This window comes from Chrysemys picta, chromosome 4 (genome assembly GCF_011386835.1).
Source record: "Chrysemys picta bellii isolate R12L10 chromosome 4, ASM1138683v2, whole genome shotgun sequence".
In the NCBI taxonomy this organism is placed as follows: Eukaryota; Metazoa; Chordata; order Testudines; family Emydidae; genus Chrysemys; species Chrysemys picta.
Genome location: NC_088794.1, coordinates 110,971,799 through 110,995,265, shown reverse-complemented (window position 1 = coordinate 110,995,265; position 23,467 = coordinate 110,971,799). Strand labels below are relative to the sequence as shown.

The 23,467-nt window shown below is 38.4% G+C and overlaps 1 protein-coding gene across 19 annotated transcripts in view; it reads right to left on the bottom strand.

The window, feature by feature from the left end:
• Nucleotides 1-23,467, bottom strand: part of MIPOL1 (mirror-image polydactyly 1) — a 291,247-nt gene that overhangs the window by 190,792 nt on the left and 76,988 nt on the right. For 18 of the 19 annotated variants that reach the window (XM_065593314.1, XM_065593313.1, XM_065593308.1 and 15 more), the window contains 3 exons: nt 22,477-22,705; nt 19,262-19,394; nt 16,579-16,684 (listed from right to left, as the gene is read on the bottom strand). In XM_065593314.1, coding sequence (XP_065449386.1) covers nt 16,579-16,684; nt 19,262-19,394; nt 22,477-22,705 — 468 coding nt within the window. Of the gene's footprint in view, nt 1-16,578; nt 16,685-19,261; nt 19,395-22,476; nt 22,706-22,809; nt 22,866-23,467 lie in introns of all 19 variants that reach the window. The other variant, XM_065593318.1, reaches the window with a different exon arrangement.

The window sequence follows — 23,467 nt, the reverse complement described above, 5'->3', positions numbered from 1 at the left end:
GCAGATTCCTTGACCCCTTCCACGAGCAGCTTTGGCAGCTGAGAGATGTAGTTCACTGGGGGAAGGTGTGGAAGAATGAATCCTGACAGATCATAAAGAAAGGAATTCTGGGTATGAAATACTTCTGTCACCCCTGTAGCAGAATCAGAAGCATTACTGGAAAGTGGATGAAAGGAGGAAGATAGATGTGATTTTTGTGCTTCTGAGGGTAGGGCGAGAGGGCCAATCTAATAGGCTGGATGAAGGAGAATGGGGACAGCTACACAAATTGCTTCTAGGGGTATGGTCTACCCTCATGTTCACTGTTGAAGAGGAGCCCTCTACTCAGTCACATTAGAGAGGTCACAGAAGATATGCCAAATTGTGTTTCTCGCAGGAAAATAATTTTTGTGTCATAAGAAAAACCACACCTGATTGTCCAAGAATACTCTGCCCAGATTTGGCACATCCATCAAATACTCATTTAGATATCTCCAACCTGAATATTGTTTGGTGGCAAGAGGAAAAGAATTTTTCTGCTGCAGATGGATGTAGAGTTTGGGAGGGACACAACACCAGAAGCTACCTGCCTCTTTGTGAGATGATATCCTTGCTACTGTGCAAGGGATAAAGTTAGATGGATGGGCAGAGCATGCAGCTCCAGAACTACACACGTGATTTGGAGATAAAAGAATTAATAGCACATGCAGAGAATGATTCTGACATCTGGACAGCTGTCTGGTGCAGATAAGCACTGTGTCCATACACCTATCAGGTTCCCAAAGGGACATAAGATTTCTGAAATTTGTGATGGCATCATGGTGCCAACTGAAGAGGCCTACATAACAGCCTCTGTATCTCAGCAGTGCCTGGGTAAACTGCAACAAAACTGCTATGTCCCAGATAGATCTGGGATATACAGGTTGGTTAAAAGAAGAACAGGAGTACTTGTGGCACCTTAGAGACTAACAAATTTATTAGAGCATAAGCTTTCGTGGACTACAGCCCACTTCTTCGGATGCATATAGCAGGTTGGTTAGTTTGACATGGTAAGTATTATCTGTCTGTACCATAATGTGTCTGTTTATCCTGGAGTGGAATTCCACAATTCTCCCACTTTTAGCCCAGGCCCTGGCCCACAGTATCCTGTGTATCAACTGTGCTAACTCAGCAGTCTGACTGGCTTCAACATCTGCTGTTCTTCCCTTTGGGGGGTCTCTGACCAGTGGTATATAGTGACCAGATAGACTTCTTAAACCAAAGTACTGGTTATTTTAACAGTAGGAACAAAGCATTTAGATAAAAAAGATTTTAAAACAACAAACAGAATCCGCATGCCTATCTTACCTAAAGGCTTACCATTCCATGATGGTAACCTTGGCAGGCCTAACTTCTTCAGACCCGCCAGCAGGGTCCATGTGTTTCAGTCAGGTTCCTCCAAAGAACTTTCCCCCGTCCCTCCTCCCTCTGAGAGAGAGACCCTTTTAAACTGTCATACTTCTTTTCATCTCCAGTATTTCTGGGCCTTTTCCTGTCCTGGTATTGTCTCTTAACAATCCTCAAACGTTTGTGTAGATGTGGCTTATCTTGAACCATTTTTTTCCTTTCAGATCCCTATTAAACTAAACCAATATATTCATACAGTAAACATCCCAATAACCATGTCAACATACAGTATTAATAAATTATTACAGAGCAGCTCCAAATCTGTCACTTTTTTAAAGTAATACAACGTTTTAACTTTTTCTTATTAAAATAAAAGTTATTTGGAAAGTCAAAGAAAAAGCATGTATAAGGCTGGCTAGCCTATCCAAGCTAAAACAGAGATGGACTCTTAGCAGCAGGCACCCTCAGAAACCGGAAAAAAATGTGTTACAAGGTAAAATCCTTGAAATCAGCAGAGTTCTTGCTGAACTCACTTGGCTGGTTGTAGAAGCCTTATCTGCCATCTGCCAGATTCCTCTGCTGGCCAGATCATCTACTGATTCTACATACATATTTTCATGTTCAACAGGTACATTCACTTCTGACAGTATCTGATCATTTTTAGTATTTTAGTATCTGACCTTTTCATACATGTAAAAAGTTCTAAAATTACATCAATATTTTTTTTAAAAAAACTTTTCATTTCATACAGTGTGCAATTATTACAGTAGCTAAATGGGCTGAGAAATTTATTCTCACAGCAATAGTCAACATTTTAAAGAGTTATTGATATGTCATGTATAGAAGTACAGTCCCACTCCTACAAGCTACTTGGCAAAGGCAGACGCCTGCAGCTGCATACAGCCCTACTGAGTTCAGGAGAGCTGTAGGACTGGAGCATAAGACTAATTCTTCAAAGTTAATAACGAAAAGAAACACCCAACTGCAAAACAATATGATTATCTCCCACCCAGTATCAAGCTCATGGAGCAGGGGACAAGGTATGCTTTCACTCCCCCCAACTCCAATGGAGGGGTTGAGCTAATCTCAGTCCTTGTGATCCTATGGGGACTAGGACTGAATGACACTAGTCACCCCAAGGATGGCCAAGAGGAGCCATGGCCACACCCACTCCAGGGGCAAGGCACACTGAACCCTCATATGCTGTTGCGGTGGCCATGCTACCCGTGTGCACTGGAGAATTCTGGGAAGCATTATGTCATTAGTGAGCGCTGACACATATCTAAGTGGTTATACTTATCACCTTCCTTTATCAAAAACAGCTCTATAAATAAGGACCAAAAGAGTGAACAGGAAAAAGAGAGTATTATTATATAATTTAGCATTCTGTTACAGAAAAATACCAAAACTTTACTTTTCTATATAGCATCTTTCAACCAGAAGGATCTCAAAATGCTTTACAAACTTTATAAGGAAATCATCACCCACTGAAACGCAGCCACCTCTGGAGTGAAAAAGAACATCTGTTTAACAGCGCAACATTTTTATGCTATATTTAGGACAGGATCTGAAGCATGAGAGTCCAAATAAAACACACTGGGAGATATTTTGATAAAAAGAATGCAGTTATCCAGGTTGGAACATCAGGATCGACAGCCCTATCTATGCTTATGAAAAGTGTCATGGGATTGTGAATAAACATAATCAGGTTCTTATGTCCACGACAAAAGATGGCACCTCCAGCAGCACAATAGCTCATAGTTCCATGCTAGCACAGTAATTCAGTGCCTGACTCTAAGAAATGAAAACCAGCTACTTAATCACCAATTCCACCCTCCTGGGTTTTCCTTGGAAACCTGCCATCGAAGTACCAACCAACCCTCCCCTGTTTATCTCGAGAGCTGACCAACAAGAATAACATTTTGTATACAATTTCCCCTCCCCTTGAAATATGACACATGAACTGAATATGTATATTCAGGCATTAAGTTAAAACAAAGACTTATTTTTTAGCAATAGCACATATATCTCAGGACATGCAAGAGTTAATAGAGGTTATTCCTACAATGTTAGATAAAATTCACCTAATGAAAAAAACACCCCAGACTGTTATCCAATGCTTACCAAAAGTGTACTTGAAATATATTTATATATTACATTGAATAGCTAAATTTTATCTGCTCTGGAATAATTTAATAACATCTTCATCTTTGTAACCAAAAACCCTATTATACTGGAGCTCTTTATTTCAAAATGATCATTATGCTAAGCCCATCAATTCTAAAACATTTTTAGTTTTTAGTAAAGAAAACAACTGTAAACAGACAGCTTTGGTGAGGTAGATAGCTATTACAAAGTTCACTTAGAAAATCAATATAGCATTTTAGTTGGAATTTGCTCATTAAACACCCACAGCTCTAATGCAAATTATGATGGAATGAATAAAGCAAATACATATGCTTCTTTCTTTTTATTAAATGTAAAATCTGCTGTTAATTGCTTCTGGTATGTCATATAAACTTTTCTCCTTAACTATTAAACAGAAGCTTTTACAAAAGTCATTAGAGAATCTTTTTCTTTGACTTGTATAAATTTCAATATTTGTTCAGTAAAGGTTCACAGCAGTTAAATTACATTAACAAATATTATTAGCTACTATGTAAGCCAACTAAGTAAAATACTTATATTGCAGGTAAAACAAATCATTGGGTGTTTACAATAATATTTGGATATGCCCATTTTTAAACAAGCTTATCAAATATCCTGTAATTCTTAGTCAAATGAGAAAGACTCAAAGTAGATTTTTTCCCCAAATACTCAAATTTGTTTAGTAAGCTAATTGTTTTCTAATATGGGTGAAAGTAAATATGAAGAAGATGAACCATACCAAGTATGAGTTTACTGAGTCAAAGTAGTGTACATATTTTCTTAGTTAAACCTGATTCTGTTGGCAAACCTGCCTTCCACACTTTTTAAACTACCTTTAAAATACAGTAGTAGCAAGAGAGCGTGTTGGAAATCATTCTAGTTTAAACATTAGTTCATGATTCTCCAAACAACAGAACTTTGGGGGAAGGGAGGGAGTACGTTTCCCAGGAAAGAAGACTGTTTGCTGATTTCCTAGAGGTCATCTGTGTAAATAGAAAAGCTGAATAGGAAAGGCAAGAAAGAAGAAATTGTTAGGATTTAAAACATCTACCTCAGCAGAAATCACTTAACATTATTCCTATCAAAAAATGAAAAAGCCAGAATAAAGGCAAGACCTTATAACAAAAAGATGAGATCACTATCCACAGTACTATCTCAGAAGATATAATAAATATTACAGCACTGTAAGGATTGACTTTCAGAATAATTCCCTGTTACGAAATATACCAATATTTTATAACTTTATAAGGTGTTTTATAAACTAAGTAATAAAATTCTGCCTTATGCATATATATATATGTGTGTGTGTGTGTGTGTGTCTCTCTCTCTCTCAGAACAAAAGCCAAAAGCTCTAAGAAGTACTGCAAGGTTTTATTTGTTTGTTAGTATTTTGTTACTAACTCTAGTTGTGATTGTTTATTGGGCATTTTCACGGAATCAGAGTGGCAAAAGTAACTTGCTGTTAATAATATATTGGTGGATGATATGAGGGCTCTTTTGGTTTTGGATTTAGTATTCAAGATTAGTGGTTGTTGAACTCTGCATGACCTGGGCTTTTCTTTAGAGTTGGTTTTGGAATTATCACAGTACTTGTAATGGTTATGCATAGTATGTATTTTTAATGTTGTGGTCAATGCTGGGGGTAACAGGGTTCATTTTTATGAAGAAATGCTTGGAATTTCCTTAGTTAAAATTTTTCAGAACTGAAAATAAAATATTTCTAAATCTTTTTTACTATATGAAATGACTAATACTTCATATAGCTCTATAGAGAGTTAAGATTTAGTTTGTGGGAAAACAAAGTAAATGACGTATTTTCTATTTCCCCCTCCCCACCGAACATATATTAAAGTGAAAGTAAAATACAAGAAACACCACACTTGGTAAAGTCATACTTTGAATGTAAGAATTCTGTAATGGGTCTCTTGTTTATTCCGCTTAGTTGTTTCTATGAAGGATCTGTCAGCTGAAATTTATCCCGTGGAATAGGTGTAAATGGTTTGGGGTTTTTTTGTTTGCGCTTGTTTTTGGAAGGAGGGCAGGCATGGGGAAAGAAAGGAGAAAAACAGGGAAGAGGTTCACTAAGAACCACCTTCCTTTTCAATAACTATAATTGCAGCCTCCTTCAGCATTGGGGTGCCCTGTCCTTCTGGGCAGAGAAGACTTTGGAGCCTGTCTATGCCATTTCTAGATAGGCCAATACTATTGATATTTGTTTAAAAACACTTGCCAAAACTCAATTTCCATTAAAATATCTTTTCTTTATTCATTTATTTTAGAAATCAAAATAAACTGACAGACTTTTTTCAAGTTTGGGTCTAGTCATTAACACCCAGTTCTTATTTTAGAAATTGAACTTATAATAGTCAAATAAGCTGAAACAGAGTAATTACATTACTGTGAATGTCATTAAAATGTATTATTAATCTGCCTCCACAAACACATTGCAAAATGCTGATAATCCCTGGAAACGTTCTAAACCTAAAGGCCCTGTTCTGCTCTCACTGAACTCAATGGCAAAACTCCCATGTCTTACTACTACTTCTTTTTTTTTAATTGATGTGTAATGTTCTGTTATGAAACGGACACCTGACCAGGTTCTTCATTGCGATTTTGAAAATGACCATTCATTTATTTTAAATTTTGTCATGTAACTCAAAATTAGAAGCACATTGCTGATGAACAAAAATTGCAAAGCATTTTTGACTGGTCTATACTAGGAGTTACCGACTACACACTATTTACATATAAATGTGACTCTGTAGATAAAGCAATCTGTACAAACACAGATAGATGCACTGACACTTTTATTGCTTTGTGTTTGCTATATGTATTTAGTTTGTTGTATTCATCTGCTCCTAAATTTCCAATGCTGTAAACACACTGATTTAACTAAATGGCTAAAACGGTTTAGTTGGCAGTTATCAAATGTGGCTCTGTACTGTGGTTTCACTGTGTACTCAGATCCAATTCAGTGAAAAAAGAAAAAAGAATTTTTGTGGGTTTAGATACCGACTCTCCACAGGACTTGCCTAACCTGGCTCTTGTGAAAGCTAATCCTTGTACAACTTTAACCCCTCTGCTTTCAACATACTGAATTCCACACAGCTGACTTTTCAAAAACTGCACAGCAATCTTGTTCAGCCTTTTTCTGTGAATAACTGTTGATTCCTGAATAGCTTTATTTAATTATTTTAATGGAAAAAGGATTGGTAAGTAACATGGGTACGTATACAAATGTAAAGCACATATGGTCATGTTTGTGTGTTATACTATACAGCTATAGCGGGTTTAGTCCATGCTATTCCTTAAAAAGAAGATGATTTGAAGTCCTTTCTTTTGTGTATAAAGGAAAAACAGCTCTTATATTTACGGTTTACTTGGCATCATGGAGCAAAAACTCACTAACAGGGCCTTATCGGAAATAAATGCTGGATTTATTTTTACATAAAAGCAAAACTGTACATGGCTTAATAACTAAAATACTGAACTTGTTCCATCCAATCAAATTTTATATTTTAGATAGTTGTGACCTCTATATTGTTTTTGTACTATTGACATTTCTGATCATTTCAAAGTAAACTTGAAACATTCATGATGTTGCCAACGGTTCTTCATCAGAGTTGCAAAGAAAAATCTACATTGTCTGTTCTTTCAACAGCTCAGTGTACTTTCCCATCCTCATAACTCCCACACTGTTGTCTTTTTAAAGATTTTACTATTTATAAAGACACATTTTGATAAAACATTTAGAAAGTGGGTTTGCATAATGCAACATTAATGACAAGAAAACCAAGAAATAATTATGTATACTGTATACACAGTGAATAATTATACACAGAGAGCTGAATAATTAGTGAAAGTATATGCATTACATACTTTTTAAAAACGTAGAATGTCATACGTATTTAGGTTTATAAACACAAGGGTTGGGAACTAGTGAGTTCTTTTGGCTAAAGCCCAATATTGGCCTTATTTCAGTTTAATTGGAAGAGGATCTTGAATTCATCTTCTCCATGAGTTATCAGGAACCTGGATTTCTCTTTGTACCAAAGGTTAATAAGAAATGTGTCTGCAAAAGTCAAACAGCATTAAATACCAAAAACTGATTATTATTCCACAGGAGTTGTTCTGTCATTCATAATCTCTCCATGCTCCAACCTTCCTCAGCTAATCTTTAATGGATGACATGCAAGAAAGAAAAATAACTAACATCTAAAAAGGGGACTCTACAGCAAGCTTTTAAAGAAATGGAAAATACTTTTCTCAGTGCTAGAAATAACCCCCACTGGCACTTAATTAGTGAAAAGACCACTTAAGTAAGAGGAAATAAGTAATGTTAAATTAAACTTTAACTCCAGCCTAGCATCCTATTGGATGATTGTTTTCTTCAATTTTGCTGTTTGAACTGTTGCACATTTATTCAGTAATTATAATTTTTTCAAGTAAATTTAGGACATTTTAAATAATGCTCTCCACTTCATTATGTTCATCCTCTATACCACATCTGAGTATTCCAAAGAACTGCACAAATCTTAATACATAATATTAAGTACTTGAACAGACTAAAAGAAAAAAAGTTTTACTGTACTGTAGTTCCATTGCTACTTTTTTTTTCCTGAGAGAGACAGACAAACATATAAAGCTGCAAAACAGGTATAACTGTAAGTGATATGGAACACAAACAGCAGATAATAGATTGAGAAAAAGGTGGGACTTTTCCTTTTTTATTTTTAAAAACAGAGAAAGATAAGAAGAACCTCCAAAAGAGTTCACAATTTGCAAAAAACATAGCAATATAACTGGGTGACTTTTCTGTAATATTTTCAACATTCATATAGCAAAATTCACCGACCAATCTTTTTCCAATACATTCATATATAAACACAAAAACAAATGTTCCTTAATTATCTACTGGATTTTTAATAACAAAATAATATCCTGCTTCAAATTCAGGGATCTCAAAGCACTTGTCTCACAACTTACAGTGCTCTAGAGCTGTGAAAAATTTTACCTTCACAGTATGAGTCTCATATTTTAAGAACACTACTACTGTCAAAAACTTGATGTAAGCATGAAATACTTGCCAAGCTATTTTATTTTTGTATCAGAATCTGAATGCATTTGTTTCAACTCATAAGCACTGTCCAAGTAATGACCAATTTTGGGACTTTCAAAGGCTTCTTTGAAAATCCCAGCCTAACATTAGTTTTCTGTCCCAGCCAGTACACTGGATATGGAACTCTTTACTACGCTCCTTTTCCTCTCCTCTCATCACCAACTTTCTCTCCCTTAAGATTGGGACAAATTATTTTCTGCTGCTGTTTCACAATTTCTGAATTCATGATGATAACTGAGGGCAGGTCTACACTAGAAGCGCTACATCGGCGCACCTGCTGTAGGGCGTCTGGTGAGGACGCTCTATGCCGACAGGAGTGCGCTCTCCCTTTGGCATAATTATTCCACCTCCATGAGATGCGGAAGCTATATCGGCAGAAGAGCATCTCCCACTGACATAGGGCTGGTGCGGATAGTGCTTACGTTGCTGTAACTTCTCAGGGGGTATCTTTTTCACACTCTGGGCGACGTAATTAAATTGACTTAAGTGGTAGTGTAGACCTGCCCTTAGTTTGGATTGTGCATGGTGGGGGGAGGGGAAGGGAAAAGATTTTCCACACAATAAAAACTAACCAAAAAAGAGAATTACATTACAGCAAATTTTGTCAATTAATAGCAATTCTAGTGCAATTGTCATTTAAAAGGTATATAGAGCAATTTTTTCCAGTGGCAACATAGCTAAATGAAATATAGTGGGTGAAATCCTGAACCCATTGAAATCAATAGAATTATAGAATCAGAGACTTTAAGGTCATAAGAGACCATTATGATCGTCTGATCTCCTGCACAACACGGGCCACAGAATCTCACCCACCCACTCCTGTAACAAACCCCTAACCTATGTCTGAGCTACTGAAATCCTCAAATCATGGTTTAAAGACTTCAAGGTGCAGAGAATCCTCCAGCAAGTGATCCGTGCCTCACGCTACAGAGGAAGGTGAAAAACCCCCAGGGCCTCTGCCAATCTGCCCTGGAGGAAAATTCCTTCTGATCGCCCAAATATGGCGATCAGCTAAACCCTGAGCATGTGGGCAAGACTCACCAGCCAGACACCCAGGAAAGAATTCTCTGCAGTAACTCAGATCCCCCCCCATCTAACATCCCATCACAGGCCATTGGGCATATTTACCGCTAATAGTCAAAGATCAATTAATTGCTAAAATTAGGCTATCCCATCATACCATCCCCTCCATAAACTTATCAAGCTTAGTCTTGAAGCCAGATATGTCTTTTGCCCCACTGCTCATCTTGGAAGGCTATTCCAGAACTTCACTCCTCTGATGGTTAGAAACCTTTGTCTAATTTCAAGTCTAAACTTCCTGATGGCCAGTCTATATCCATTTGTTCTTGTGTCCACATTGGTACTGAGCTTAAATAATTCCTCTCCCTCCCTGGTATTTATTCCTCTGATATATTTATAGAGAGCAATCATATCTCCCCTCAGCCTTCTTTCGGTTAGGAATGTTCTAGGAGTTTTGCCATTGACTTAAATTAGGCCAAGATTTCAATCATTAACTGTAACGGGCTGGCAGTGTTTATCTGAAGCACTTCACCACATTAGCCAGTGTTAATACAGCTGGGAAAGAGATAAGTGGGTTTGGCTGATTCACTGAGGCATGTGTCTAGTTACCCTATGTAGATATAAGAGAGGGGGAGTGGCTCTCAGAGATAGAGGGTCTTCTAAGGTGATGACGGAGGAACCCTCGCAGCAACAAACGTTTCATCAGCTCTTTAATTGTATCTTCTTGTTTTGTTTGTTAATAAAGCTGAGCTCCATGAAGGGGGTGACTTTAGACTTTACAAGTTCATAGAGCAGGTTGGGAATGCTGCCTGCTAATGTTAACCAAGTGAGACAACGTGTCCACGTAAACAGCTAAAACCAGAACAAAGTAAAAACACAGCCAGCCGTGTCTCACACATCCACCAGTAGTTAATTCCTTCATCAGTAACTCTTAAAAAAAACCCAATAAATAAACATTTTCAAAAGAAGTTTATCTTCACAAAATCTAAAATTGTGCATCAAAGCTGTAGTTATATTACAAGGTTTTGATGACATATTAAAACACAAAAGAAAGGCTAGTGGTAATTTCCTAACTGTTTATCGTATTTCTCCATGTCCTTCCTTATAGCCATTGTTTGAGGTGACATACAAGTCCTTCTACAAGCAAAATGATTGTGATGTCACTCCCTTAGTAAAGCTGAGTAACCCTGCTTTGTTGACCTACCATGATATTTCATTAATTTACATTTCAGAAAAACAGTTCCAACCCTATCAACACAACAAATACAGGTTGCGATGTTTCAGGTTGCATAGTCAGGACTTGGAGAAACTAGGTTACCAAGTAAGAAGTTCCCAGACTACATCTTCCTCCTTTGCCAACCTAGATAACAGGAACGCCAAAGTGGCACCCAAGAAATGTGTTGGCCTATTTCTTTGAGAGGGAGGGAAAATTATTTACATGATCTAAAAGAATGTAGGAAGATGCACTGGATACAGCAGATAACCTGGAAGCCTTCTTACAGCTGGTCAAAATAGCCAGAGTCATTTTTTAGAATCAGTATGCTGACCACTTGCTTAATCAGCATGGTTGGATTGCCCCTTTTGGAAAGTACGCGTTCAGAGATGTGACTTTTCCACCTCTCCTCACCCTGAAGGAATTTTCTCCTCTTCAGGGTCATTGATCCACATCTCATCTCCCATATCCAAGTGGGGAGGCTAATCTACTGTGAGGTTTCCTCCTTCCTCTCCCACAACCTCCTCTCCCACAGAGTTCCCTGTTTCCCTCTCCATCATGCTACTCTCAATCCCTATATGGCTCTCTCTTCCTCTGCCTTCACCTGATGCCTCTTCACTTACTCCCTCCTCCAGAGGAATAATTAACTTAACAATACCTCCACAGATGATGGCTTAGATGAGAGAGAATCAGGCAGGGGAAGTAGTAAAGAATAAGGGGAGAGAGAGAGAGAGAGAGAGAGAGAGTCTATGGCAAGCAGCAGCAGCAGGAATAACAACCTCTAGTGGCCAAAGAACTGCAACAACAACAACATTCTCCCCTATTCCCAGTCCCCGTTACTTGGGGCAGAGACGGGAACCCAAGACAGAGGTTGAAACTCACTGTCTGGGCTATAAAAAGGAATGATAAAGACTATATTTGACAGTATGTTATTTTTTATATCTATGACTACAAACACACACCTTGTGTTTCTTTCCTCACTCTTTTTTGTTTCATCTTTTGTTATTCTCCCATCAACCCCTCAGATATTTCTGCTTTTCCTCTTTAGAAGCTCTAGAAATGAAAAGTATAAAGTGACAAGCTTTGGGTTATTTGCTGGTGAACTCTATGGCAATTTCCATTTAAAAATGAGCTCTCTTTTTAGCAACAGTGCCAGTCCCAAGTGTAGATAAAAAAGGAGGCTTCTGCAGTTGGGTTTACAACCCACTCAGGTAAAGCATTACAGTAACAGAAACAGTTTTCTTAAACCAGGGGTGGGCAAACTTTTTGGTCCGAGGGCCACATCTGGGTATGCAAAATGTATGGCGGGCCATGAATGCTCATGAAATTGGTGTTGGGATAGAGGAGGGGGTGAGGGCTCTGTCTGGGGGTGCAGGCTCTGGGGTGGGGCCAGACATGAGGAGTTCAGGGTGCAGGAGGGAGCTCCAGGCTGGGGCAGGGAGTTAGGGTGTGTGTGGGGGGTGAGGACTCCAGCTGGAGATGTGGGCTCTGGGGTGGGACTGTGGATGAGGGGTTTGGGGTGCAGGAGGGTGCTCCAGGCTAGGACCAAGGGGTTTGGAGTATGGAAGGGGGCTCCGGGCTGGGGCAGGGGATTGGGGCAAGGGGGAGGGAGGTGAGGGCTCCAGCTGGGGGTGCAGACTTTGTGGTGGGGCTGGGGATGAGGGATTTGGGGTGTAGGAGGGTGCTCCGTGCTGGGACTGAGGGGTTCGGAGGGTGGGAGCGGGATCAAGGCTGGAGCAGGGGGTTGGGCCACCAGAGGGGCTCAGGGGTGCAGGCTCTGGGTGGCACTTACCTCAAGCAGCTCCCAGAAGCAGCAGCATGTCTCCTACGCAAAGGTGCGGCCAGGCGGCTCTGCGTGCTGCCCTGTCTGCAGGCGCTGCCCCTACAGCTCCCATTGGCCACAGTTCCCGGCCAATGGGAGCTCCGGGGGTGACGCTTGGGGCAGGGACAGCATGCGGCGCCCCCTGGATGCCCCTACGCATAGGAGCCGGATGGGGGGACATGCCGCTACTTCCGGGAGCCGCACAGAGCCATGGCACATGTGCACAGAGCGGCCTCTGATCCTGCTTCCTGGCTGGAGTGCAGGAGCAGGGCAAGCCCCAGACCCCACTCCCCAGTTGCCATTAAATCTGCTAGAGAGCTGGATGTGGCCCACGGGCTGTAGTTTGCCCACCCCTGTCTTAAACCAAAAACCGAGGATGGTAGATGCAAATGGAGCTTAAAACCCAAATATGACATATCTCAATGAAAGCCAAAAGGAAGCTAGAATCAAGACATCGAATCCTGATGACCAAATTTATAACAAGAACAGGCATGTGGAATTATGAACTTTGTATAGTACAGAAAAACTAGCACAAGTTACATAAGAAACGAGAAAATACCATATGAACATACTTAACATCAGTGAAATGAGATGGGCAGGAAGTGGCAGATGGTGTTTGATAGTACTACAATCTTATACTCAGGTGTAGGAATTATGCTGGATAAAATCACAGCAAACACTCTGCTGATTTGGGAGGCAGTGAATGACAGAACAACGACAGCCATGCTGCAAACAAGACATTACACCTGTACAAGTATATGCACCAACAAACACAGCAGGCCACAGTGAAATAGATACATTCCATGAGCAGATGCAGCAAGAACTATCCACAAAATCAAGTTGATGATAGGCGACTTCAATGCACAAATTGGTAACAACTCTACTGGCTAGGAAGTAGTCACAGGCAGAGCAGCGGAAGGCATCCAAACTGATAATGACGAATAACTCTCGATTCTCAGTGGCACAAACACCCTAAAGATAGGAGGACAAGAGGATTCACAAGGTCACACGGAGATCACGAGACAATGCAACTATCCACCAGACAGTCCGCATGTGTGTATCAAAAATGGGCTATATTCTTTGAGGGATGTCAGAGTCAGCAGAGAAGCAGATGTTGGCTCAGATTATTATATTTTAGTGTCCACATTACAACTTAAACTCAAAGATCATGACGACAGACAGACAGTGTTCTAGCAAGAGAAAAGTTCAAGGACAAAGAAACGTAGATCTGATTCCAGATTGCACTTAGTAACCGTTCCAGGATTTTAAAGGACCAGGCTGATGACAGAGCAGGACATGTTAGAAAAGAAAGAAGGCTCAGGTGGTTGGGACGTGAACACCATATGGCAGATGGAAAATGTGCTAAGCAAACACTGAATTGCATACCCGAAAGAGGAAAGAGAAAGCAAGGAAGGCAAAGGAAGAACTGGCATAAGAAGTGACAGAGAATACTGAATACATTGCCATCACCTGGGAAGAAGTACCACAACTAGCAAGTAACCATAATCAATGCAGAAACTGGACTGCTCAATATGTCAGCAGCACAGGAGGAACTTAGGTATAAGGTATCTTTTTCTGCCTTTCTGACATAGGTTTTAAATCAGCAAGGCCTTATATAAATGGGAAGGTTCATTTTTAAAAAGTGAATTGTAATCCCTCCCAAAGAAGATGGTAAATGTTTTTATTATGTCTTTATGTGATGCTTTTTACAATGTACTTTTCTGGAGTAATTTTCTTATCACAAAGTCAGTACTAAGCAATAGGAAGAATGCAAACCCGAATGCATATTTATAAGCTTCACTCTCCATGTGTTATATACAGTAGCAATTAAACATTAACTAGTTACATGAAATCATAACACCATGTGTTCCCCTTTTCTCAATGAACTTAACAAAATGAAAAATATCATTTGTCTAAATGCACTAAATATTCATTATTATGCTCTTTAATGATAAAGTAGGTCTGCCCCTGAAGTTTTTATTAGACAGATCGGCAAACCTCCACAAGTTCAGTTTGGTTCAGATAACTTGGATAAGCACTCCAAATTTAGGAGTTATCTGAAACTAAGCAGGATGCAAACACTCGAGAGATATTGGAGGCTTTCTCCTTCCAGTCAGGCTAGAAATAAAAGAACACCCAGTCTCCCATCAATTAGAGACTTCTCCTCTTACAGAACCAGGAGATGCAGAAAGAAAGAAAAGATGAGAGGGGGGAAATTTATTAAAAAGTTGCCCTAATGTCCTTAAAACTTCAAAGCTTTGATTCACATTTGGGTTTGCATGGTTTACTGCTATGTCCATATCTAGTTATCATATCATGTCATACCCTTCTGGAGAGGATATCATTAATACATTTACTAAAGTAAACAGAAAATTAAAAACTTAAGGTGGGAACTGATTGCCAACAGCTGTTTCTTCCTATCCTTACAGGAAACTGATTAGGATTTTGACTATGTATTTTATATCTACAGGGGCTTTTTCCCTATAGGCTTTAATGAGCAATGAAGGTTTACTTTAAATAGAATATTTCTGTATTATATACACATAGGTAAGACCCTATGCAAACATCCAGAAAACAAACAGATAACTTGGAATTTAATGCAAACAAAAGATGTTATCATGTTATCATGACACATACAGAAGATTTATGTTTCTTCTGACTATACACAAGAGGGTTCATTCAAAAAAAGAAACTAGCAGAGTTTAATAATATCCAGAATTTCTCTTATTTTCTTTCACACTATCTAGCTCCTCACCCCCATAAACCTCCTCTTCCATCTGTGATACACACACAAAAAATATTGTATTCTTAGGAGCTTGACATTAAACAGATAGCCAGCCATCTGATTTTTCAGCTGAAGAGTTACTTATATTCTTTTCCACTAGTTTTCTGGTGATGATTAATCTCCCTTTCAGTACCAATATCTTGGGGACAGGTCATTAGACACATAATTTTACACCTTGCACCTAACTTAAACCTAATAAAATATGGCCGAGAATAAATTGTGTGAAGCATTTTATAAAATACTGGTGCAATTAACTGTTTAAATCACACAGAGAAAGATCTCAAAAGAACATTGTCATCTTTCTTTAAGGTACTAAACATCGTCTCTTTATAATATTATAGACTCACAGTGTACTGGCTCTATATAACACATAGCAGCCTACATAATAAGAAATCACTTGTCAAATGTAAAAATATTCTACTTAAAATATAACTTTTTGCAACTTAACAAAGTAACTGGTTTTTTTTTATATGCACATCTGTATTGTTCTTAAAATTTCTTTTCAAGTAGTCACTTTCAACTGTAAACTTTAAAATCCTTTCACTTTGGAAATCTTTTATAAACCTCATCCTCTGGGGACATACCATCATCAATGTCATGAGATGAAAATTAATTAACTACCAGAAGAACAGATTTTTCAAGTAAAGTGCAGGTCTCCAGTTGAGGTGAATGTGTGACTATCTCCATACAAAGGGGGGGCGGGTGGGGTAGTATTGCTCTGAACAAGCTAAAACAATAAGTGGTATTTGAACTGCTGGTTGAAAGGTAGAGGCACTGGTAATCATTATTTCTTCTTGTTTGTTCAGGACCTTCCAACAAAACAAACAACCTTTTTGTGATTGGATTGACATGGTGTTAACAATGCATTTAATGCCCAAATCAGTATGAATACAGGTAAAGCTCTCACTAATACCAGTACCAGGATGTTAAAGCCACCTATTTTCTAAGCAACTCTAAACAGCCACACATAAAAAAAAAAAAAAAAAAAAAAATCAAACCTTCCCTCCTTTAGCAAACATAGCTAACAGTCACTAAGCCACGTCATATAGCAACCGTGGGTACTGTATGATCCATAGGGCCATCTGTTAAATGCTTGTCTACTGTACCTGCAGTCTTTTCTGCAATCTTAGCTTCTGTAGCTCTCTCTTGCAGTTCTAAGTCCAGCTTTATTGTCTTCAGCTCCTTGTCTTTTTCAGACAGCTTATCCTGAAGCTGAATTGAAAAAATGGACAATAAGATTCTGATCTGACAAATATACCCTGTCCATTAATCTTCAGCAAAATATAAATTTCCCTCTTATAAAATGATTCCTCTCCTCCCAAAGAAAACAAATATTAAGCCACACAGGTGTTTAACGTGCTTCTATTTATTTAAAACACTAAGGCAGAAAATACCGTCTGTTTTCAACCCCCTTGTTTTCATCTACTCTGTACGACAGACAGCACTGTTTTTATTTGGGATACTCCATCTCAGAAACTACTAGCTGTAACAGTGTTGCATAAAGAAATTCAGAAGCAGCGTGGGATGAAGGATGCATCTTATTCCCTGGAATATTCTTTCAGCTCACAGCCCTTTCATAGCAATGGTGTTACTTCAGTTCAGATAAACGGAAAGGTTTTGGTAAGTTTGTAGGTGCAATGCATCCTTTTCAAGCCAGAATTTTGACTCTTTCTCCCCATACTGTATTGTACTTCTTGTATTTGGGAATTAATTGAATCTACTTGAGAAACAGTTAAGTGTGGCTGTCATTTAACTGTAAAAAATATACCCGTAGAAACGTCAGACTCTGCCATTTGGTTATGCACATGTGACTCCCACTGACAATGGAAACCTTTGCAGCGTGTAACCAATGACAGAAATTACCCCAAATCTTACATTAAAACAACCAAGTGACATTACGGCCTGCCTCTCAGATGGACTTTATGCATACAACAAGAGCTCCAGTTTACAAATTATTGCTCTTATTTATAAGCTTCTAGCCACTGTTCATGCCAAACAGTTGATAATAGCATCATGAAATGCTTGAGCTGTCTGAGAATGGGGGAAAAGCCATGTGGCTACATTGTTTAATAGAACTAGAGTGACCAGATGTCCCGATTTTATAGGGACAGTCCTGATTTTTGGGTCTTTTTCTTATATAAGCTTCTATTATCCCCCACCCCCGTCCCGATTTTTCACATTTGCTGTCTGGCCACCCTAAATAGAACAGATTAAATGAAAGCCATTCTGGAAAGTAGGTTTCAAACTTTTCATAAAAACATGGAAGCACCATCATTCAAAATCTCCACCATTGACATTATATTAGAAGGCTGAAGTCTAGTCTAGAACACATGAAAAAAACAAAACCAAACCAAACCAAACCCAAGACAAGGTGGTGACGGAGGCTGAGGGAATTGAAGTAACACTAATAAAACATGGACTGGGGCTCATTTGGTAGACAGAATAACTTTGGAACCAAGAACTCTCATAGTCTCAAACTCTTCCAAATTCCAGAAAGAAAAATCCAATGGAGATTACAGTACACAAAGAGAGGGATGCAGAAGTTATATTAAAATGATCAATGCTTAAGAATTTGTACAATCTCTAGGGTTTCCCTCTAAATTTAGTACATGTGGGGATAGGGGGAAGATCTCAAAGGTTTTCTATCTAAAATGAGAGAAATTTGGAAAAATATATGTAGAGATTGCAATTGTTATTTTGATATTAGTCTAATTAAAGGTGGAATTAAGCAAACAGGAGAGGGAATGTGAGAGAGTAGATAATTAAAGCATGAGATGGAAAAATGTTGTCTGCATTAAACAAACAGAGTTGCTGTTAAAGGCCAGGTACAGTAACAGACCTGAAGAGGCATTGCTGCTAAATAAATCAAGTTCAGTCAATCAGCTACAATGCAGAAATTAATTAATTAAATTACAATAGGGAAATGCTAATAAAAAGGGAAAATAAATACAGTGGAATTTACTAAACTGTCAAATCTGAAAACATTTCTGTACTTGTTTTCAAAAGGACAACCAAAATGAGTGGGATTGGGGCCTGAAACAATTTGCTATGTCTAATTATTTGCATTCTGCTTTTAAAACATTGGTCTCTTCCCTCTTCTCAGAAAAGTTTTAATAGGAGTGCACTGTTGTGAGATTTCATGTTACTAAATATCATTACTTCTGCAAAATATTGTATGATACCTTTACTACTAGTTTGCTATGAAATATCAAATTATTAAAGCTAAATAGGTATTGTAAAAATAAATGGACAAAGCACATTTTGAGACACATTCTTCTTGCTTTTGTACTGTGCTTACTTAATCACTTGTTTGAAAAATTCTGTGATCTGTACTGGATCTCCCAGTCATTAACGTGAATGACTGACATGAAACTAGCCCAGTGTGGGTCCTGATCCAAAGCTCATAGAAGACCATGGGAGTCGTCCCTTTAATTTCAATAGGTTTCAGATTAGCCCTTCTGTTTCTAAATTTCCCCAGTCTCCACAAGTCTGTCTGAAACCTAGAAAAATGTTAATGAATGGTCCTACAATGATATGCTTATTTTGCATCTATATCTATGATATCTGAGTTGATGTCACTGATTAAAAAGGTTAAAGAATAAAAGATTATTCACTTCTTTGGAAACATTCACTAAGCAAATATTAAGAGTAGAAATGACAAGAGATCTATTGATTATTAATGCAATAAAATAAAATAATTAGTAAAATTATATTAGCTAAGGTTAAAATGAAGGTTTAATGGACAACAATAAAACAGCAAGTACTGTAATCTGAATATCTCTATTGTACCTTTTTATTCTTTGCCCGTACAGCATCCAATTCTTTCAAAAGAAATGCGATATTCGTCTCTTTATCTAGGTCTCCAGTCTCCTTCCAAGAAGTCATAAAGTCAGAGAGCATTCTACCTTGTTTTTCTGTAATACTATGATTTTTTAAAAAAGATTAAAAAATTCATCAATCAATAGAACAGAGATTCTCTCATTCAGCAAGACATCCACTACCTGCATCTGAAGTTTACAAAATCTGATAGTTAACTATCACAGATTTAGGATTTATAAATTAGCCATAGAGCTGGACAATGCCTATTTCTCATCTTTTAAACCTACAAGAGCAGCAGTATTTGAAACAATAAATGTATTAAAATGCTAGTATATAAAATAAACTAAGCTAAATAAGCTATGAAGTCTATAAATTGGAAATGATTAAAGGAAGTAAATATCAAAAAAGATAAGCTTAATCTGGAGTGATAAAATAAGGAAAATATTGGGGGATCAAATTTATGCTCAGGCTAAATATATATATTTCAAGAGAATGGGCCACTCAACCAAAATAAATGTAATTATTCAAAAGATATGAGACAAAGGAAAACATCTTTTTGGAATTCTAGAAAATGATTTTATGCTATTCTAAATATTATATCAGACCACAGAATGTCCCCACTTTATACCAACCAATTCCAAGAGCATTTATTTAGTGGTGGAAAGAAGAGTGATAAGGTGGAGTTGGAAAGGGTAATTTTTGGAATACAATGTGGTGAAATTTACTGCTGAACCTTTATAGTAGCTATTTTGCTACTAAGGTCTGGTACCAGCTACTGTAGGGAGCTGATAACAAGGGGTGAAATCCTTTCCTGGTTAAAAACTGAATTGGGCACTCTTGCTATACCAATCAGACCAAAATTCAGGCTACATTAACAGTATACCAATGTCTACAAAATATTGTCTTGTAGTCTACCTTTCTAGGACCCAACTCAAAGTAAGATTTTAAAAATTCCTTTTACTCTGTCACCTGTTATTTACAGATAACTCAGATTTTAGTAGCTCTAATGCAGAACCAATGTAGACATGTTCATGGATTAAGGAGGAAATTCTTGGATTATAAGTAACAGGCACAGAAAACTTACGTTTTATACAATATAACCCATTACCTTTGACATACCAATTCTGCAACTTTTCTTGTGTGAGCTATCTTCAAATACAATACATGTCCCAAAAATAAAGAGGAGAAAACCAAGGGTGATCTTTCATAGACCGCTGAAGACCTAGCAAAATATTTTCAAATGTGCCTAAGTGTCTTTGGAGCCGAAATCCCATTTTCAAAAATTTACTTAGACACTACAGTCCCATTGACTTTGGCACTACAGTCCCACTGACTTTCAATGAGACTTCCTAAGTCAATGGCTCCTGATTGCCTAAGTCACTTTTGAAAATGGGATTCAGGCTCCAAAGTCATGAGGGTGCATTTGAAAATTTAACCCCTAGTAAATAAATCAGAGTTTCTCATAAGTACATACACACATGAAGGTATATTTTACATTCTAATCATAATGAAAATGCAATACAGATTATCACAGGACTCAAAACAGGTCAAGATAAAGAATGGAAAATAATATGGATCAGTCTACTAAAGGCCTTACAGAATATCTGCATTAAGATAACCAGTGATTAACATATATAGACCCCAGAAATTTTTATTGTGCATAAACATGAATAGATCAAGGATGAAACTATGGGTCCTGTCTCCAGCACACAAAGAAACAAATTTTGGATCCATAGAGCCATGGAGAGATCAGCTGCCCCCCTGGAATGTGTTGAGAGGACCATGCATGGAATTCTAGGGCTACCACAGTTGATTCTTGGGCCCGTTCACCACTTTCCATCAGAGACATCCATATTGAGTAGCATGTTAGCACAATTATGTCAAACAAAGGTAGCCTGCACTGAAGCAAGAAGCAAGCTGTGCAAGTGGTAGGACCAGATATCAGTTCAACTGGACTCTTCAACGTAAGAAGTTGGTATTATGAAGGCGAACACAGGAAGCGTTATTAGCACAGGAAAAAGATATGAGGGAATCTACATGGAAGGCAGAAAGATGTAAATACATATCAACTTGCCCCTCCTTTCACCTTTGCTACTGACAATTTACTCACTTGCACATTTCACATCTAAGAGTTGCATTTGACTCTTTCACTTCTCTCTCCTTTCACATCCCAGCATTCACCACTTCTAAAACCATCCTTTCTTTTCAGTCCCCATTGCTAACACCCTGGCTCACATACCATGCCTCTGTCTGACCTGAACTATAATATAACCACCTCATCCCCAGCCTCCTGATCCTCCCCTCTTCAATCTATCCACAATTTTGTAGCCATGTTATAATCTCTCTCTCACTCCACGGACCATTCCTCCCTCTCCCATAGCCCCCTAGATTCCTTCTGTGGGTGCTTTCCACAAAGTGTCCTCCTCATCCTCACTTTTAAGGCTTTGCCTACATCTCACCTCCCATCTGCCTTTGTTCCCCTAATTCATGCCAGGTGGTCTGCCCACTCCTTACCCCTCATTGCTCCCTTGGTTTCTCCTCTTCCTACACTTGTCTTCATTCCCATCAACTCAATTCACTCGTGAATGAAAGCCCCTCTTCCAGTGCACCCAGCCTCACTCTCCTCTTTCAAGCCCCGTTTTCAAGACCCATTTCTTTTGCCTTGGTTTTCTTAAGTGGCCTACACTGCTGTGCTCTTTCTCCTGTTGCCCAGCTCGATACCAATTGTAATTAGTGTCAGAACTTCATTTGTGACATAAAGAGACTTTGTTTTAACCATTGCCCCTCATTTTGCGATCCCTTCTTTTCTACAGTTAACTTCATTTTCAATGTTTGTCTGATGCAAATTTTACCTTTTTTGGGACAGTCACCATGCCTTGCTTAAATTTCAATAGTGTTTTGTATGGGTTTATTATAGCACTATGTAAATATTTATCAGCACCACAATAACTTTGGATTAGTGCTTGAGGAGAAACGGCTGAAAGGAGTGGGAGACACACTGGATTCCAGAAGGAGACTTAGCCTACGGGTGGGAGAACATGGTGACCATTTTTATGAATCCAACACACGAGCAGCCTTATATTCATTCTAAATTACACAGAAATGCTCCATATTTTTGGAATTTTACCCATAATAATGAAATATTCTCAATCCAGGAAAAATATATAAAAGAAGCTTGTATTTACCTTGATTCTTCAGCAGTACAAGGGGCAATAACATGATCTAGACACACATTCTGGGTGCTAGCACTCTGAATGCTGAGTGAGGTGGCTGTTGGCAAATCTGACAGGTTCATTGCTTCAACATTGCCTTGGATGACCAATTCATGTTGTGGTTGTAGGCTTCTTGAAGAACTTGGATAAAGCTGAAATTTCGGACAGAAGTCTTCTCTTTGCTGTTCCAGATTACAGATTTCTATTTGAAGATAAAAAATAACAAAAAGTTCTCCTTGAACTACTTTTTAAATTGAAGGAAAGCATATACTTAAAATAATTTATGAAGTTTTAAAACCCACTCACACTTTTCTTTGTAACAGACAGGAAACATACCAATTTAGGCCCATTGCTCCCTCATCCTATTGATGAAAGGAGAGGAGTGTTATCCAAAGCACTGACTCAGGAGATCAGTCCATATTCAGGAGTTACTGATTTCTACTGGATATTTCACAGGCAAGTCAAAAATTTCTCCCCATTTCCTGATTTCTCTTCCCCCTCAACTACTTATTAACAGGATAGATCATTGGCCCTGTCATAACTATAAAGGGAAGGGTAACAGCTGTCCTGTGTACAGTACTATAAAATCCCTCCTGGCCAGAGACTCCAAAATCCTTTTCCCTGTAAAGGGTTAAGAAGCTCAGGTAACCTGGCTGGCATCTGACCCAAAGGACCAATAAGGAGACAAGATACTTTCAAATCTTGGTGGGGGGAAGACTTTTGTTTGTGCTCTTTGTTTGGGAAGTTGTTTGCTCTGGGGACTGAGAGGGACCAGACATCAATCCAGGTTCTCCAAATCTTTCTGAACAAGTCTCTCATATTTCAAACTTGTAAGTAAACAGTCAGGCAAGGCGTGTTAGTTTATCTTTGTTTTCTCAACTTGTAAATGTACCTTTTGCTAGAGTGTTTCTCTCTGTTTGCTGTACTTTGAATCTAAGGCTAGAGGGGGGTCCTCTGAGCTCTT